This window comes from Narcine bancroftii, chromosome 1 (genome assembly GCF_036971445.1).
Source record: "Narcine bancroftii isolate sNarBan1 chromosome 1, sNarBan1.hap1, whole genome shotgun sequence".
Lineage (NCBI taxonomy): Eukaryota > Metazoa > Chordata > Chondrichthyes > Torpediniformes > Narcinidae > Narcine > Narcine bancroftii.
In genome coordinates, this window is record NC_091469.1 from 493,750,917 (window position 1) to 493,767,025 (window position 16,109).

The following is a 16,109-nucleotide window of genomic DNA, read 5'->3' on the forward strand; positions in this document are numbered from 1 at the left end:
GTTCAGTTTCAAATTTGAAAAGGAAATGTTGATCTCAGGTGTGTCAATATTTCAGTGGAACAAAGGAATTACAGTGGGATGAGAGAGGAACTGGCCCAAGTTAACTTGAAACATAAGCTCAATGGAGGAATGGCAGAGCAGTATTGGATGATATTTCTACAAGAAAGTGCAGGATAATTATACTCCAAGAAAAATGAAAATCATGAATGGAAAATGCACAAATGTGGCTGCAAGAGAGGTTGAGGCTAAAATGAAAGCAAAGGGAGAGCAGACAAGGAAGCAAAAACTAGTGGGAAAGGAGAGGGCTGGGAAACTTAAAAACTTACAGAGGCCAAGTTATTAGGAAAAAAAAGATGAATTATGAAAGGAAGTTGGAAAATAACATACAAAAGGATACTGAGAGTTTTTTTTTAAATATATAAAGAGTAAAAGATATAGGTCTGATTGAAATGATGCTGGAGAAATTACAATGGGTAACAAAGAGGGGCAGAGGAACTAAATGAGGATTTTGCCTCAGTCTTCACTGAGGAAGAGAATAGCCATATATCCGATAGTCAGAGGTCTCAGAATAGAAGGGGATTGTGTATAAGAGTAAAGGGGCATTGATGAGGCTCTATGGGACATGGGTGAGACCTCATTTGGAGAACTGTGCGCAGTTTGGGTCCTTTATCTGAGAAGGGATGCAATAATGTTGGAGAGGTGTCAGAGAAGATTTACCAGGATGATTCCTGGAAAGCAAGGGCCTAACATGTGAGGAACATTTAGTGACCCTTGGACAATATTAATTAGAGTCTAGAAGAATGAGAAACATATCAAATGCTGAAAGGATTGGACAGATTGAATAAAATGTTTCCCTTGGTGGGAGAGTCGAGGACAAGAGGGCACAGTCTTAGAATGAGAAGGGTCCCATTTAAAACAGAGATGAGGAGACATTTCTTTCACCAGAGGGTCGTGAATTTGTGGAATTCATTGCCACATACAGCTATAGAGGCCTGTTCATTGGGGGAGTTTAAGGAGGAGATCGATAGGTATCTAATTAGTCAGGGTATCAAGGGATATGGGGAAAAGGTCAGAATTTGGAATTGGATTTGAGAACGATTTAGCTCAGAGTGCAGTTACAGAGCAGACTTGACAGAATGGTCTATTTCTGTTTTTTTATCTTGTTCACTGAAAAAGATCATGGATCAGGTCGAGGAGAGACATATCTGTGTGAGAGTGCTGAAGGAATTAAGATGGGTGCAAACTGGGAGCTCAGAGTGCAGGTGTTCGGTGAAGCAGTGGCCAAAATCTGTGTCTGTTCTCCCCGATGGAGAGGAGGCCACTTTAGATATCCCAATGCAGAGGGTCAGAAGTCAAACACAAAAGTCTGGTTGAAGATGCTGGAGAAACTCAGCCGGTGAAAAAGTGTCCTTTATGTAGCAAAGATAAAGATACAGAACCAGTGTTTCAGGCTTGAGCCCTTCCTCAAGGTCATGTTGGATGAGGCACATGTAAAGTTCTGCCTCACCCGAAAGGTCTGTATGTGGCCTTCAATGGAGATGGAGGTGAGAGGGAGATGGAGGTGAGAGGGAGATGGAGGGAGAGGTTTTGATCCTGATGGAGGTGAGTGGGGATGTTTAGATCAAGACGTGACTACCTCCACATTAAATATCTCCACTGACTTGGTCTCCACAACTGACCACAGCAACGAATCCACAGATTCACCTCCCCCCACCGGATAAAGAATTTCCTGGACATCTGTTCTAAAGGGACGTTTGTTTATTCTGAGCCTGTGGCCTCTGGTCCCAGACTCCCCACCACAGGAATCGTCCTCTCCACATTCACTCGGTCCAGGCCTTTTAGTGTTCGATAGGTTTCAAAGAGATGCCCCTCATCCTTCGAAACCCAGTGAGTTCAGTCCCAGAGCCTTCAAACGCTCCTCGTATGAAACCCCTTTCACTCCGGGGATCGTCCTTGTAAACCTCCTCTGGACCCTCCAATGCCAGCACATTGTTCCCTGGAGACGGAGCCCAAAGCTGCTCACAATATTCCGTGTGGCCTGACCAATCGTCACAAAGCCTCAACGCCACAGCCCTGCCTTATATTCCATCCCCACACCCCTGGCCATTTGCCTCCTCACCAAATCCCTCTGCGCCTCTTATTTCTGAACCTGTTGTCCATTTATAAAATAGTCCTCACTTTTATCCCATGATCATACACTTCTCCACACTGAACTCCTGCTGCCATATCTTCCCCAATCTCCCTACCTGTCTCAGTCCTTCTGCACACTCAGAGCTTCCTCAACATGACCTGCCCCTCCTCTGATCTTTGTATCATCTGTAAACATGGCCACAAAGCCATCAATTCCGTCATCCAAATCACCAGCATGTAACGTGAAAAGAAGCATTCCCAGCCCCGAGCCCTGTGGACACCAATGGTCACCTGCAGACCCAGCACCGAGTCCTACAAAACCCCACTGGTCACCGGCAGTCCCAGCACCAAGCCCTGTTTAACACCACTGTTCAATGACAGCACCGAGCCCTATGGAACCCCACTGGTCACCGGCAGCACTGAGCCCTGTGAACCCTACTGATCACTGGCAGCACCGAGCCCTGTGGAACCCTACTGGTTACTGGCAGTCCCAGCACCGAGTCCTGTGGAACCCCACTGGTCACTGGCAGCACCAAGCCCTGTTGAACCCCACTGGTCACCAGGCAGTCCCAGCACCGAGCCCTGTGGAACTCCAATGGTCACCGGCAGCACTGAGCCCTGTGAAACTCCATTGGTCACTGGCAGGACCGAGTTCTGTGGAACCCCACTGATCACCGGCAGCACCGAGCCCTGTGGAACCCCACTGGTCACCGACAGCACCGAGCCCTGTGGAACCCCACTGGTCACCGGCAGCACCGAGCCCTATGGAACCCCACTGGTCACCGGCAGCACCGAGCCCTGTGGAACCCCACTGGTCACCGGCAGCACCGAGCCCTGTGGAACTCCACTGGTCACCGGCAGCACAGAGCCCTGTGGAACCCCACTGGTCACCGGCAGCACCGAGCCCTGTGGAACCCCACTGGTCACCGGCAGCACCGAGCCCTGTGGAACCCCACTGGTCACCGGCAGCACCGAGCCCTGTGGAACCCCACTGGTCACCGGCAGCACCGAGCTCTGTGGAACCCCACTGGTCACCGGCAGCACCGAGCTCTGTGGAACCCCACTGGTCACCGGCAGCACCGAGCCCTGTGGAACCCCACTGGTCACCGGCAGCACCGAGCCCTGTGGAACCCCACTGGTCACCGGCAGCACCGAGCCCTGTGGAACTCCACTGGTCACCGCACCCAACCAGAGGCCCCTTTTATCCCCACTCTCTGCCTCCTGTCGGCCAGCCGATATTTTATCTATGCCAGTACTTTTCCCGTAACACCGTGGGCGCTCATCTTGTTTAGCAGCCTCACGTACGGCACCTTGTCAAAGTCCATTTTAAAATCCAGATAAACCACGTCCACGGGCTCTCCTTTATTTCGTTATTTCCTCAAAGATTTCCAACAGGTTGGTTCAGCAAGATTCCCCCTTCAGGAAACCATGACTTCAACCATGTGGCCTCTGAATCCTTCTCCTTAATAAGTCATTCTAACATCTTCCCAACTGTGGGAGGACCCAGACTGGACTATGAGAGGACCCGGACTGGACTATGAGAGGACCCGGACTGGACTATGAGAGGACCCGGACTGGACTGAATCCTCATCCTTAATAAGACTTTCTAACATCTTCCCAACTGCTGAAGTCAGACAGACCGGCCTAGAATTTCCCTTCTTTTGCCTTCCTCTTTTCTGAAAGACTGGAGCAACAGCTACAATTTTCCAATCCTCTGGAACATTCTAGAATTCAGTGATTCCTGAAAGATCACAACCAACGCCTTGACAATTTCTTCAGCCGCCTCTTTCAAAAGCCTGGGGTGCAGTCCATCTGGACCAGGTGATTTAAACTGTCAGACCTTTCAACTTTCTCAGAACCTTCTCCTTAACACCAACACACACTCCACCCATTAACACTCAAACCTCTGGGCACACTGCTGGTGTCTCCACAGTGAATACAAAAGACTTACCGTATATACCCATGTCGTAAACAAGTTTTGGGGACCAATTTTTGGGGTCAAATTTGGAGGGTTGACTTTTATATGGATTCTATTTTTGACTGGGGTAAGTACCCGCATCATTCAAGGCTTCGGGAGCTCAGATAGCCGGAGTCAGGTGGTACGCCTGCGTTCAGGGTGTCTGGAGCTCAGGTGGCCAGGACTGGGTGGTAAGTCCTTTGTCAGGGCAAGGATCCATGGTCAGAGCGTCGGGAGCTCTGGTGGACAGGCATCCAGAGTGTCGGGAGCTCTGGTGGACGGGTAGCTGGGGCATTGGGAGCTCCTATAGGTGGGCGGTTGGGACGAGGATCTGCGGTCGGGGCGTTGGGAGCTCCTGTAGGTGGGCAGTCGGGGCAATGCAAGATAGGCACCAGCTGACTTTCATTGATCATTCAGCATCTCGCATGCTCTGTTTGCAGATTGAAGACCATTGAGCTGGTTATTCGCAGTACACAGGAGGCTGAGGACCTGGTTCGAAAATATGAGAAGCAGCTTCGAGAGGTGAAAAGTGTTCCCGCTGACACCAAGTCCCTGGAGTCGTACAAGCATCAGCTGAAGGTGGGTGTTAGCAGTGGCCACAAAGGGAGCCAGTGAATGCAGAGTGATTACGATGTGTCACTCACTCACTACCCTCTGTGCAGTCACTTCCAGCGATCTCAAACTTTTTCACGGTGAATTAGGAATCAGTGGTGTCTGCAGAAGGCCAAAGTCAAACTGGAGAACTCAGCAGGTCACGCAGGAAGTTAAGGGTGAAATAACCAGGTTGAAGCCTGACTCCTGGGGGGGGCGCAGCAACAACTAACATGGATGGGGTAATAGGTGGAGGCAGGTCGGAGGGCAGCTGACAAAGAAGCTGAGAAGAGATGGGGAAAGGGCAAGGGGGCTGAGAAGGGGACCCTCGTCAGTTGGGAGGTTGGCTCCACGTTAGTTGGGGAGTGGGCCCCATGTGGATGCCAAACCACAGCCAGGCCAGACAAAGGATGGCCAGTGGATGCTGTATATTTGGTCACGGAAAAGGCCTTTGACAAGCTGCTTCTCAAACTGAGAGCCATGGAATTACCGGACGGATACGAGTGCGGGGAGAGCATTGGCCTGTCGCCAGGAAGCAGAGTGACAGTAAAGGGATCCTCATCTGGTTGGCGACCGGTTGCTGGTGGTGTTGCTCAGGGGTCAGTGTTGGAACTACTTCTTGTTACTTTGTCTGTTAATGAACGATTGTAGAATAAAGGACTTGGTTCCAATTTTGCAGGTGATGCAAAGACAGGTGGAGGGGCAGGTGGTGAGGAGGAAACAAGGGTTGGACAGATGAGGAGAATGGGCAGAAAAGTGGCAAATGGGTCGGGGACTTCGACAGAAGGAATAAAAGGGCTGGCTGTTATTAGGACGGGGAGAAAATTCAAAATTCCAAGCTGCAACGTAACTTGGGATCCTCGTGAAGGATACAGGAAAGGTTGACCTCCAGGTTGGGTCAATGGTGAAGAAGGTGAATGCAATGTTCGTGTCTTTCTTTTTCTTTGAAGTAGGAACAGGAGTCGGCCAAAAATGGCCCATCGAGCCTGCTCCGCCATCCAATACGATCATGGCTAATCTAATTTATGACCTAACTCCACCTACCTGCCTTCTCCCCATATCCCCTAATTCCTCTAGATGTGTCACATCTAGAGGGATAGGATACAAGAGAAGGGATGTGATGTTGAGGCTTTATAAGGCACTGGTGAGGCCTCACGAGGAGACGGGAGACAGTGTTGGGGTCCTTGTTTAAGGAAGGATGTGCTGACATTGGAGAGGGTTTAGAGAAGATTCACAAGGATGATTCCTGGAATGAAGGGATTAGCAGATAGAACCATTGAACTCTACAGCACTGATACAGGCCCATTTGGCCCTTCTAGTCTGCCAAACCATTTTGTTTCCTAGTCCCTCTGACCTATACCCAGTCCATGGCCCTCCATACTCCTCCAACCCAGGTACCTGTCCAAATTCCTCTTAAATGTTAAAATTGAGCTGTTTTTACCACTTCAATTGGCAACTTGTTCCACACCCCCACCACTCTGTGTGAAGAAGTTCCCCCTCATGTTCCCCCTAAACTTTTCCCCTTTCACTCTTAACCCATGTCCTCTGGTTTGTGTCTCACCCACCCTCAGTGGAAAAAGCCGACCTACATTTACTCTGTCCATCCCCCTCATAATTTTAAATACCTCCATCAAATCTCCCCTCATTCTTCTATACTCCAGGGGATAAAGTCCTAACCTGTTTAGCCTTTCCCTGTAACTCAGTTCCTGAAGACCGGGCAACATCCTAGTAAATCTTCTCTGCTCTCTTTCTATCTTATTGATATCTTTTGTGTAGTTTGGTGACCAAAACTGCACAAAATACTGCAAATTTGACCTCACCAATGTCTTATCCAACTTTACCATAACATCCCAACTCCTGTACTCAATACTTTGATTTATGGAGGCCAGTAGGCCAAAAGCTCTCTTTACACCTCTGTCCACCTGTGACACCACTTTCAGGGAATTCTGTATCTGTATTCCCAGATCCCTCGGTTCTACCCCACTCCTCAGTGCCCGACCATTTACCGTGTACGTCCTTTCTTGGTTTGTCCTTCCAAAATGCAACACCTCACCCTTGTCTGCATTAAATTCCATCTTCCATTTTTCAGCCCATGTTTCCAGCTGGTCCATATCCCTCGGAAGCTTTGAAAATCTTCTTCACTGTCCACAACGTCTTCAATCTTAGTGTCATCTGCAAACTTGCTGATCCATTTTACCACATTATCATCCAGATCTTTGATATAGACAACAAACAACAATGTTCCCAGCACTGAAACGGACCTCCAGTCAGAGAAGCATCATCCACCACTACTCTCTGGCTTCTCCCATCCAGCCATTGTTGAATCCAGTTCACTACTTTACCATGAATACTGAGCGTCTGAACCTTCCTGATTAACCTCCCATGTGGGACTTTGTCAAAGGCCTTACTAAAGTCTATGTAGACAACATCCACAGCCTTTCCTTCATCAACTTTTCTGGGAACCTCCTCAAAAAACTCTTAAGATTGGTTAAACACAACCTACCATTTACAAAGCCATGTTGACAATCCTTAATCAGTTTCTGGCACTCCAAATAATTATAATATCCAATCTCTTAGAAGACCTTCCAACACCCATGGCTAAGGACATTTTAATTATTTCTGCCAGAGCCCCTGCAATTTCTACACCAGCCTCCCTCAAGGTCCAAGGGAAATGTCATGCCAGGCCTTAGGGATTTATCCATCCTTATTTGCTTTAAGACAGCAAGCACTTCCTCCTCTTTAACCTGTACAGGTTCCATGTCCTCACTGCTTGCTTTCCTTACTTCCCAGTACTCTGTGCCCTTTTCCTGAGTAAAAACTGATGGGGGAAAAAAAAATCATATAACAATTACAGCACAGAAACAGGCCAACTTGGCCCCTCTAGTTCATGCCGAACACTTTCTCCCACCGAACCCCACTGACCCACACTCAACCCGTTATCCATCATTCCTTCACCGACCACACACATATCTAACTTCTCCCTCTGCAACGTAGTCTGGAAGCTCGTTCCACACACCCACCACTCTCTGAGTTAAGAAGTCCCCCCTCTCATTTCCTCTAAACCTTTGCACCCCCCTCATTTGTATCTCCCCCTTTCTTAAAGGAAAAAACCTCTCCACGTCAACTCTATCTATACCCCTAATCATTTTAAACACCTCAATCAAATCCCCTTCTACACTCCAAAGAATAAAGATGTAACTTATTGAACCTTTCCCTAACTTAGATCCTGTAACCCTGGCAACATCCTAGTAAATCTTCTCTGCATTCCCTCCAATTTGTTGAAATCTTTCTTATACTTTGGTGACCAAAACTGTACTCAATTCTCCAAGTTTGGCCTCACCAATACCTTGTACACTTTTAACATAACATCCCAGCTCCTAGACTCAATGCTCTGATTTATAAAGGCCAAAACATTTAAGATCTCCCCCATCTCTTTTGTCTCCATACAAAGCCGACCACTCCGATCTTCAAGGGGAACAATTTTGTCCCTGACTCTCCTTTTGTTCCTAATGTACCTGTAGAAACCATGAGGATTTTCCTTCACATTGTCTCCCAAAGCAAATTTTGTGTCTTCTTTCTGCTTCCTGATTCTTGAGGTTTTTCTTGAATTTTTATTCTCCTCAAGTACCTCATTTGCTCCGTGTTGCCTCTAGCCGTTATACACCTCTCCCTTCTTCTGAACCAGATTCCCAATATCCTCAATATCCCTGTGTCTGCAAACCTTGCATTTAATCCTGACAGGAACATACAAACTCTTCCCCCTCAAAATTTACCAATGAAGGTTCTCTACTTACCTCGAACATCATTGCCCAAAAACAACTTATCTCATTTTACGCATTCTATATCATTTCTCATTTCCTCAAAATTGACCGTTCTCCAATTTAGAATCTCAACCCGAGGCCCAGACCCATCCGTCTCCATAATTAACTTGAAACTAATGGCATTATGATCACTGGACCCAAAATATTCCCCTACACATACTTCTGTCACCTGTCCTGTCTTGTTCCCTAATAGGAGATCCAGTATTCCCCTCTCTCGAGTTGGGACCTCAATATATTGATTTAGCTAACTTTCCTGAACACATTTGACAAGCTCCAAGCCGTCCAGCCCCTTTACAGTGTGCGAGTCCCAGTCAATATGTGGAAAGTTAAAATCTCCTCCTATCACAACCTTGTGTTTCCTGCATCTGTCTGCTGTCTCTCTACAGATTTGCTCCTCCAATTCTAGCTGATTATTGAGGGGGGGGGGGGGTCTATCATACAGCCCCATGATTGTGGATGTACCTTTCCCATTCCTCAGCTCCATCCATATAGCCTCAGTAGCCGAGCCCTCTGGTCTGTCCTGCCTGAGCACAGCTGTGATATTTTCTCTGACGAGCGGTGCCACTCATCCCCCTTTCATTCCCCCTGTCCTATCTCATCTGAAGCAACTGAAGCCCGGAACATTGAGCTGCCAGTCCTGCCCCTCCTGCAACCAAATTTCACCTATGGCCACCATGTGATAATCCCATGTGCCAATTCACACTCTAAACTCGTCTGCCTTTCCTACAACACTCCTTGCACTGAACTAGATGCACCTGAGAGCATTTCCACCACGTACAACCTGGTGACTCTAACGGTGCATGTAATTTTCACATCATCTTTTCCCTCCTTCTCTCTTCTATCTGCTCTATCACTCTGGTTCCCCTCCCCCTGCAAATCTAGTTTAAACCCACTGGCCCAGCACCAGCAAACTTTTCTGCAAGGATATCAGTCCCTTCCAGTTCAGATGTAAACCATCCCGTCGGAACACGTCCATCTTCCCTGAGAGAACTCAAATGATCCAGAAACCTGAAGCCCTCCCCCCACATCGTCTTTAGCCACGTGTTAAGCTGCATTATCTCCTATTTCTAACCTCACCAGCACGTGGCATGGGCAGCAATCCTGAGATCACTAACCTGGAGGTCCTGTCCTTCAACCTAGTGCCTAACTCCCTGAACTCTCCTTGCAGGACCTCCTCACCCTTCCAACCCACGTCATTGGTCCCTACATGGACCAGGACATCTGGCTGCCCACCGCTCCCCTCCCTGAGAACGCTGGTGGAAGGGGGTGGGGGCTGGTGAGTGGTCTGGTCGGGGGGATGGGGTGTAGGGGCTGGACGGGGGGGGGGGGGGGTGGGGAAGGGGTGTGGGATCTGGTCGGGGGAAAGGGTGTGGTGTCTGGTCAGGGGGAAGGGGTGTAGAGTCTGGTCGGGGGGAGTGGGTGTAGGATCTGGTCGGAGGAAGGGGTCTGGTGTTTGGTTGGGGGGAAGGGGTGTGAGATTTGGTTGGGGGGAAGGGGTGTGGGGTTTGGTCGGGGGAAGGGGTGTGAGGTTTGGTCGGGGGAAAGGTTGTGGGGTTTGGTCGGGGAAGGGGTGGGGGTCTGGTTGGGGGAGGGGGCATAGGATCTGGTCGGGGAGAGGGTGTAGGATCTGGTCGGGGGAAGGGTGTGGGGTCTGGTCGGGGATGGGGTGTAGGGACTGGTCAGGGGGATGGGGTGTAGGGTCTGGTCGGGGGAAGGGGTGTGGGTTTGGTCGGGGGATGGGGTCTAGGAATGTCAGGGGATTGGATGTAGGGTCTTGTCGGGGGGGAAGGGGTGTGGGGTCTGGTCAGGGGCATGGGGTGTAGGGACGTCAGGGGGATGGGGTGTGGGGTCTGGTCGGGGGGTGGGGTGAGAGGGCTGGTCGGGGGGAAGGTGTAGGGAGTGGTCAGGGGAAGGGGTGTGAGGGCTGGACGGGGGGGATGGTGGAGGTTGATGGGATGGTTGAGGGTTGCCGAGTGGTCGGCCTTGGTGTTGACCCGTGACCCGATCACTGATTGGTGGGATGTGTTTAGGGAATGCGTGTGGAGGTTGAAGGTGCCCAGCCCCTCTTCGATAACCTGGAGGGAGAGCTGGGGAAGGCGAGAGCGGTCAGTGAGCAGATGAGCCGCAGCCACAGTGAGCGAGACGTGGACCTGGATCGGTACCGGGACAGTGTGCTGCAGCTCCTTGACCACTGGCAAGGGATCCAGGGCCAGATCGAGAGCAGGACCCGTGAGCTGGAGCAGCTTGGACGCCAGCTGTCATACTACCGCGAGGCCCACAACTGGCTCATCCACTGGATCCAGAGTGCCAAGGAACGTCAAGAGAAGATCCAGGCCGTTCCAGTCAGGGACAGCAGTGCCCTGCGCAAACAACTGCAGCAGGAGCAGGTGGGTTCTGTGACCACGGAAGGGAGGTTCCATGGCCACGGGAGGGGGGTGTTCCGTGAACAGGGGAAGGGGCTGTCCATGACCATGAGAAGGGGGTCCATGATGATGGGGGGGGGGTCCATGACCACGGGACCGAACGTTGTCTGTGACCATGGGAAGGGGATTCGTGACCATGGGGGACGTTTGTGACCACGGGGAGGGGGTATCGTGACCATGGGGGGGTGGTTCATGACCACTGGGAGGGGGGGTTCGTGACCATGAGAGGGGTCCATGACCATGTGGGTCCGTGATGATGGGGATCATATGCACGGGGTGGGGGGGGTTTTCATGACCACAGGGCTGTCCCTGAGCACGGGGGTAGGGGTTGTCCATGGCCATAGGGTCCATGAGTGGAAGGAGTTGAAGAGATGGAACAGCTCGGATGCTGAGCATGTGTTGGGGATCCATTGACCAGACTGTGGAGATGATCCAGGTCCTCTGGGTCAGATGGGACATGTGTGGGAAACAGGAGGGGTCCAGCAGCATCAAGGCTGTTCTTCCTGTGACCTCTCGCTGCCCTTGGTCTCTGAACTCTTCTCATCTGGGCCATTTTGGGTTCCTTAGAAAATTCTGGAGGAGATTGAGAAAAACCGAGAGAAGGTGGACGAGTGTGAGAGATTTGCCAAGCAGTACATCGATGCTATCAAGGTATGTATGTAAATGGCGACAGGGTTATCCGGATGGGACGCCCTCACTTTCACAAAATGAGGTGCTCCCAGGGGCACAGACAGAAATGAACCTGTTTCTCCTTTATTGTGTGCAGTTTTGGTCACCTAACGACAGGAATGATATCAATACGATTGAAAGAGTGCAGAGAGGATTTACTAGGATGTTGCCCGGACTTCAGGAACTGAGATACAGGGAAAGGTTCAACAGGTTAGGACTTTATTCCCTGGAGTGTAGAAGAATGAGGGGAGATTTGATGGAGGTATTTAAAATTATGAGGGGGATGGACAGAGTAAATGTAGGTTGGCTTTTTCCACTGAGGGTGGGTCATGGGTTAAGGGTGAAAGGGGAAAAGTTTAGGGGGAACTTCAGACATCATGTGTCTAAGAGTCTCTTAAATGCCTCTAATGTTCTAGCCTCCACCACCGTCCCTGGCAAGGCATTCCAGGCCCCCACCACTCTCTGTATAGAAAACTTACCCCTGATGTCTCCCCTAAACTTCCCTCCCTTCACTTTGTACACACGTCCTCTGGTGTTTGCTGATCCTGCCCTGGGAAACAGGTGCTGTCTGTCCACCCTATCGATGCCTCTCAGAATCTTGTCGACCTTGATCAAGTCTCCTCTCATCCTTCATATGCACGGGCTGCTAAACCTGCTCAGAAGACTTATTTTCCAAACCATGCAACATCCTGGGATGAGAGAATGTCGGCAGTCGTCTGAACAAAAGGGTAAGGCGGAGGGGAAAGAGGGTGTGGCAAAGGCAGGAGATGATAGGTGGAGAATGCAGGGAGGGGAGGGGGAGGAGGGATGGCTGGGTGGATAAAGGGGAAGGATGGGGGGATCTTGAAAGGGGAGGGTGGAAAGAAAAGGTGAGCAGATTTAGCAGAAAGCAGAGAAGTCAATGTTCATGCCATGTGGCTGGAGGGGCCCAGATGTAAAATAGGTGTAGTTCGTCCAGTCAGCGAGTGGTCAGGGTGGGGCCGTGGACAGTCTGGTAGAGTGTGACTTGGAATTGAAATGGTTGTTACTCTCTGTCACTACCTTGAGACTCACGTTCCCAGACTGATGATGATCCTAATGCAATGGTTTGTTGTTTCAGGATTATGAACTCCAGTTGGTGACGTACAGAGTTCAGAGTGAACCAGTGGCATCTCCCATAAAAAAGCAGAAAATGGTTTCAGCCTCAGACAACGTCATTCAGGAGGTGGGAGTGATGTTCCCTTCTTGTGACCCTCCATCCCCTTCAGTGATCCCAACAACACCCGGTGTGTGTGTGTGTGTGTGTGTGTGTGTGTGTGGGAGTGTGTGTGTGTGTGTGTGTGTGTGTGTGTGTGTGTGGGAGTGTGTGTGTGTGTGTGTGTTGTGTTGTGTGTGTGTGTGTGTGTGTGTGTGTGTGTGTGTGTGTGTGTGTGTGTGTGTGTATGTTAGACGGAGCAGGTGGCTACTTGCTGCCAGTTGTGGTAACCTGCTGAGAGAGAAGTGAGCCAACCACAGAACACATACTGAAGGAAAGGCAGAGTGACGAAGCCCAGGGTCTGGCCTATCACGTGTGTAACCACGCAGTCAAAGCCCCTTCTACTTCACCTTGGGGTTCCCACACTGACTGGAAAATGTCGCCTCTCACGTCTTGGAATTTACCCCTCTTGCCTTTTCCAAAAATGGACTTTATTCACAATAAATTATTTACAAGAGAGAAAACCCTTCAGTGTTTTCACACCCATAGTGTCAGTCATATCTACTCATTTCCATCAATATTCATTGTTACATTTGTTCTCTCAAACCCCCCCCCCACCCACCCACCACTCCCCCCATGTGGCACTGTGACACTTTAATTTTGAAAATTAATTTTAATTTAGACGTGCAGGGCAGTAACAGACCATTTCAGCCCCAAAGCCCATTACACCCAATGAACATATAGCCCCGGTACGTTTTGAACGTTGGGAGGAAACGGAGCCCCCAGGGAAAACCCACACAGACATGGGGAGAATGTAAAAACTCTGTACAGACAGTGCGGGATTCGAAACCCAGACCTCATCACTGGTGCTGTAAAGGCATTGTGCTAACCACTAGGACAACCGTACCGCTCCCCTTCCGTCCATGTACCTGACCCATAGATAATTACAGCCCTTCTAGTCCATGCTGGGCCATTTTATTTCTGCCCAGTCCCACTGACCTGCACCCAGCCCATGGCCCTCCATCCCCCTCCCATCCATATATCTGTCCAAATTTTTTTAAAATATTAAAATTGAGCCCACATTCACCACCTCAGCAGGCAACTCGTTCCACACCCCCACCACTCTCTGTGTCATCTGCAAATCCCACCCAAATCAGTTATGTTTTTTACATGACTTTTCCATTGTGAAATGTGTCCCTACTTTGCGGGAGTGGCCATTCACACAGGAAAGACCAAAACTCCAAATGTCCGTATCACCCCGTGCATTTAGACCGAATACCGGAAGTGTGGTATTAAGGAGACGGGACTTGCAATGCCGCTGCAGCAACGTTGACCTTGACATCTGATGTACGTGTGATGTACAGCTACTGCAGCAACGTCAAGCGTGAAATGAATTGCACATCATCCATTGTCTACGGAATTCCTGCAGTTGACTTCAGACAGCAAGCATTTTGGGAACTTGGGGGGAGTCACGTGATGGAGTAGTGGCCGGTCAGGGAATTCCAGCCCTCTCTGGAAAAGTTGAAAAAAAACGCACAAAACACGAAGGTACAAGAATAAAAATTAAAACAAAGTAAAAGTAAAGGTGAGAAGAAGATGGCAGCAAAGAGAGAAAAGTCGAAAGCAACAGGAAGAAGAGAAGATGAAAGAACGTCGGAAGAAGAAGGTGAAGGCCTTACCTGTCCGAGGAGGCCCGCCGCGGAGAGAGAAGCCCGCTCCCTAAGGTCGGTGGAAGTCACGAGTTCGGGACTACAAAAATGGCTAGCGGAGCCGAGTAAAAGTGCGCAACCGCGCATGCGCATGAAAAAAATCACACTGACGGGAGGGGGGAACAGCTGAGGGGTCGATCTCCACAGCTGAGAGTGACAGCTACAACACAGCAATAGGAAGAGAACATAGAAAATAAAGAGAACAAGAAAGAAGAGAGTAAAAAGAAAACAAGGAAACAACAGATGGTCAACCCAGAGGAAGAAGAAGAAGAACATAGAGAAATGGAAGAAGAAGGGAAATGCAAGACAATGGATATATTTCTTTTTAAATAATATATGGAATCAGTGAAAGAATGGCAATCACAAGAATTTAATGAGATAAAAAGAAGAATTAAGAGTGCAGAAGAAAAAATGAATGAAATAGAAATGGTCCTATCAGAGATAGGAAAAAGAGTGGATAATATGGAAGAACGAGAAATAATTGTAGAAATGGAAGTAGAGGACTTAAAAGAGAAATTAGAAGAATCTAATAACAAAGTTAAAGAGACACAAGAGCTGTTAGCTCAGAAGATAGATATAATAGAAAACTATAATAGAAGAAATAATATAAAGATAGTGGGCCTTAAGGAAGATGAAGAAGGCAAGAATATGAGAGAATTTATAAAAGATTGGATCCCCAGGGTCCTAGGAAGACCAGAATTACAGGAAGAAATGGAAATAGAGAGGGCACATAGAACATTAGCCCCGAAACCACAACCGCAGCAAAAACCAAGATCCATTTTAGTAAAATTCCTAAGATATACAACAAAAGAAAATATATTGGAGAAAGCAATGAAGAAAATAAGAGAAGACAAAAAGCCAATGGAATACAAAGGTCAAAAAATTTTTTTCTATCCAGACATAAGTTTTGAACTCCTGAAGAAGAGGAAGGAGTTCACTACAGCAAAAGCGATCCTATGGAAAAAAGGATATAAATTTATGCTAAAGTACCCAGCGGTACTTAAAATAGTTATTCCAGGGCAGCAAAACAGACTATTCTCGGATCCGGAGGAGCACGAAAATTTGCAGAACAACTACAAAACAGACAGAGAGATGAAGACATGTAACGAGAGTAAAAATGACCACGAACTATATGTATGTGTGTATATGGGTATATGTGTGTATATATATATATATGTATATGTATAGATGTGTATGTATGTGTGTGTACATGAGTGTATCCGTATTTAAAGGAAAATATATAGCGTATAGATAAGAATTAATAAGGGAATGTAAGGGAATAGAGGAAATAAGGGGGAATTAAAAGAGTGACCTTTGTTATATATGAAAATTGAAATCTTTTCTGGGGGGGGCTGGGTGGGGAGGAGTTACGGTCACTGCAAAATCAGTTGACGCTTGCGAGTGAATTCGCAAATCCAAATGGAGAGGGGAGATGTGGTTGCCCGACTAGGGATAAAGGGCAACTCAGGAGGGGGAGGGGAGAATGGGGTTAAAGCATTCTGGGAAGTTTACTGGGGGTCGAGGAGGTAAAATATTGGAATGGGAATGACTCCTTATTCCCGTTCCAATCTCTTTGCACTGACTGGCTTCCGGGAAAATGGCAATAATTCGGAACGCAGGAGCTGTGTAAAAATC

General features: G+C 48.7%; 1 protein-coding gene across 1 annotated transcript in view; it reads left to right on the top strand.

Moving 5' to 3' along the window:
* LOC138752014 (plectin-like) overlaps positions 1 to 16,109 on the top strand; it is a 168,924-nt gene that overhangs the window by 80,563 nt on the left and 72,252 nt on the right. Inside the window, 4 exon segments of the mRNA XM_069915172.1 lie at positions 4,528 to 4,666; positions 10,530 to 10,886; positions 11,490 to 11,573; positions 12,691 to 12,795. Of these exon segments, the coding sequence (XP_069771273.1) occupies positions 4,528 to 4,666; positions 10,530 to 10,886; positions 11,490 to 11,573; positions 12,691 to 12,795 (685 nt within the window).